This window comes from Stegodyphus dumicola, chromosome 9 (assembly GCF_044657685.1).
Source record: "Stegodyphus dumicola isolate Sdum_Otavi_A_Nest chromosome 9, ASM4465768v1".
NCBI classification, from domain to species: Eukaryota; Metazoa; Arthropoda; class Arachnida; order Araneae; family Eresidae; genus Stegodyphus; species Stegodyphus dumicola.
Window position 1 is genome coordinate 152,801,767 of NC_140776.1, and position 3,791 is coordinate 152,805,557.

A 3,791-nucleotide genomic window follows, 5' to 3' on the forward strand; every position below is an offset into this window, starting at 1 on the left:
CTATATAATTTCTTTAAATATAGTACAGGGTGATAATATTTGGTGGCAACAATTTGAAACGTGATGCAGCCGTTTATAGTGTTTCAATACAAAACGAAAACAATAGTCCTTCAGGGACAAAGCCCCTTTGGATTAAATGTCAAACTTAAACAGATAATAAATCCACAAAATAAAAATGCAAGTTCCAGGTCTCTTTTCCTATACTGTGGTGGGTTTTTAAATTTGACTCTATTGTTTTCAGCATTTTCTAGATTATTTTTGTTTTATTTTCTAATATTTAAAATTTATTTCACTTAAAAATAGATTTTTAAAATTTATTTCCAGCTTTTCAAGGGATCGATTATCTCCATAATCATGAGCAATTTAATAACACAAATTATCAACTTATATCACAGCCTTCACAAATGCTGATGAAATTAATTAAAATTAATTACAATTTGGTTGCAAGATGAATCTAAAGGTTGTTTTTGCAAACAAAACTGAAATTTACATAGAGAATTTGCAACTATTGATGAAATTAATTACATTCCTTTTACCAAAAAATTACTTTATAGAACATTTTAAATGCATATAAGGAAGTAATTTAATTATACATTAGTTATCAACTTACATCAGAGCCTTCACAAATAGATGGTATTTCATTGCAAAATGAGGCTAAAGGCTGTTCTTGCAAACAAACCTGAAATGTACACAAAGAATTTGTAAATGCTGATGAAATTAATTACATTCCTTTACCCCCCCCCAAAAAAAGTTAATAGAAACGTTTTGTATAAGCAAGCAATTTAATAATACACTAATTATCTTACATGAGATCCTTCACAAATAGATGGCATTTTATCACAAGATGAAGTTGAAGCTTGTTCTTGCAAACAAACCTGAAATATATATATAAGAAATTTAGAAATACAGATAATATAAACTACATTCATTTTAAGAAATAATTATTTTACATAACATTTTATAATTCATAAATAGATAATAAATTGTTAACACTCAAAATTCAAAAATAATTCCATAGCACAACAGCCAGATATAGTACAGCTGTTTAGCAACCATAAGACAAACAATTTCATATTTCAGAAATCGTATAAAAATTCATTAATATATGTAAAACATATGACATTTAATAGCTGCTCAAATGAAAACATAGAATAGATTCTTTACTAGCAGCTGTTATTTAATCAGAAGGTAATGCTAAATGTTGTTGCAAACACACCTGAGATGTACTGTAATGTACACATTTGCAACCACTGGTGAAATGAAATAAAGTGCATGATTATGAAGATGGAAACATTTAAAAAAACATAGTACAGTTTACGAATAGATGTTAAAAAACTATTAAAATTTTTTAGAAGTGCAAAATGGCAATTTACATCAGATACTTCGGCAGCAAAATTTATTTCTCCAAAATATGAAGCTGAAGGTTGTGGCAAATGAACCTAAAAGAAATTATAATATATGAAATATGTGGAAGTGAAAGAAATTATAAACTCTGATCGGATAAAAATAAATACAAATAATCATTACCATTTTCAAAGTAACTCAACTTATAAAAAAGCATAAATACATTGGACTGTTCATAGCATTCATACTTCTTAAACATAAGTAAATATTACGTTAATATATTTTTTAATTTTAGAAACAGTGTTAATACTTTTTAGAAAAAGTTTATAATACTAAATATTTAATAACTGTTCAAATGAAGACTTACAACAGATGGTTCAGCAACAGAAATCGCTTCAGTTGATAAAGGTAAACCGTGCAGCAAGCCACCCTGAAGATGCAAAAATTATGAAACACATATAAGTAAGGATACCTGAAAATGCTGATAAATAAAATATACTTAATGTAATTTTAATAATAAATAATATAAATAATCCTAATAAGTTTTGTAAATCTTTAAACAAAAAATAACAACATTCAGACAAGACATATAAGACATTAAAATATACATTTAAATCAATGTATTATAACTATATTATTGTATTACTCAAGATTAAAATTATTAATTTCAATATTATTTCTTCTACTTACTCCATACATATTTCTCTCTATTTATCTGGAATTTAAAATTAAGCAAAAAAGCAACTTTATTTTAATACAAATTTTGATTTAAACTCTTTTGACTTTGAAGGCAATCAGATACCGGTTTCTTTCTTTTAGGAGCAAATTTGAAGAAACCAGACCCATGTATGACCGTCCTCGAAAAACTACAAAAACTTTATCCAAAAACTACATCAAATTGAGGTTTTATGCTTAATTTTCAATATATGATTATAATAACAAAGTACATACTTAATTATATATATAACAACAGCAAAATTTTAATTTTTAAATCTAATCTTAGGGACTGTAATTACAGCTTTATCACATAATGCCTTAATTTCAATATTTTGATTCTTTTATAAAGCAATTTAGTCCATTTGTAATAAAAACATATTTTTTTTATGAAAAACCATAAAAATAAAAAACACATACATTACAAAAATTGGATGTAACTTAACGGTGCTTTGGTAAACCAATGCCTTTTAGACGCTGTGGGGTCAACAGTTGTGGGGGATTAGGCACATCGAAAAGAGTTGGCACAGCATTGGGCTTGAGTTTTTTACGCCCATCTTGCCTAGAGCATTCAAATTGATTTTCTTCAAAATGTACCTGCATATTTAACAAAAGCATGCATGAAATTTCACATTAAAATCAAAAGCACTAGTATTAAATTACAGTTACATATATTATAATAATTTAAGAATGTAATTTTCTGATAAATTAAAATTTTGTTATGAAAATAGAACAAAATTTTTAAAAAGTAATCATGTTTGTAAAACTACTTAAAACATATTTCCTGCTCACACACTAAAAATAAATTTAAAGTACCTATAGTTAAAAATACAACATTAAGATTTGCTACTACAATAAAGGATAATAATGGGATCAAAACGATTCATCGAATATTTAAATTAATATTTAACTTCTTAAAAATGTCTAAAAATACAGAATATATTTATCTTACTATAAAGAAAAAACAAAATCATTTATTATTTGGATCATACCATCCAGTTTTTAACATTGGCGCCAACTATCCGATTTGGCGACAATACATCAGAATCAAAACATAGAATGCTACTTTAAATCACCAATCGTACAGTAAAATTAAAGAAAGAAAAAGGCACATCACATTTCTAACTGAGCACAAAGTTTACATGAAATGTATGATATAAATTTTACAAACGGTATAAACTTTTCACGATAACAAAAGAAACAACATGAAACAACGATATTTTACTGCACAAACACATACACATTCCGCAGTTGATTTTGTACTTATAAAATCAGTTGATCGTCAATAAGTGACAGTTAAATGAAAATAAATATTTTAAAGTACCAAGAAGAGTAATTTTTCTAACATTCTATGGAAAAATACGAAGCTGAACTTACCTCACAAAGATACGCTCCTGGGCCCGGGATCCATTGATCTATACGAGAATTAACTATCCATTTTCTTAGTCTTTCTTCATTTCTAGGGAAACGAAACATCCTAAAGTTATTTTTAGACTGATTCGAACAATTTGGTGCAGCACAACCACCCATTTTTCTGAAAATTAGGTCGGAATCGATCCACAAATATGTCAAGAAATCAGTGCTAATCCAATAGCGAATACCAACAAGTTAGCTTCAAAATGGATGATAATTCAGCTCCCCTTTATAGTAGCCTTAATTTATATAACTGCGAAACAAATGCCAGTTAAAACGTAAACAACATACGCTCACATGCACGAAAATTCAGCGTCACA

General features: G+C 27.3%; 1 protein-coding gene across 1 annotated transcript; it reads right to left on the reverse strand.

Moving 5' to 3' along the window:
- Positions 1 to 624: 624 nt before the first annotated feature.
- On the reverse strand, positions 625 to 3,534 carry LOC118187018 (THAP domain-containing protein 2-like). Its single transcript, XM_085823132.1, has 4 exons — positions 3,436 to 3,534; positions 2,479 to 2,655; positions 807 to 1,774; positions 625 to 679 (listed from the first exon to the last, which is right to left on the reverse strand). Exons 1-2 carry the CDS (start codon positions 3,532 to 3,534, stop codon positions 2,500 to 2,502), a joined length of 255 nt encoding a protein of 84 aa, XP_085679258.1. The 3' UTR covers positions 625 to 679; positions 807 to 1,774; positions 2,479 to 2,499.
- Between the last annotated feature and the right edge of the window lie 257 nt (positions 3,535 to 3,791).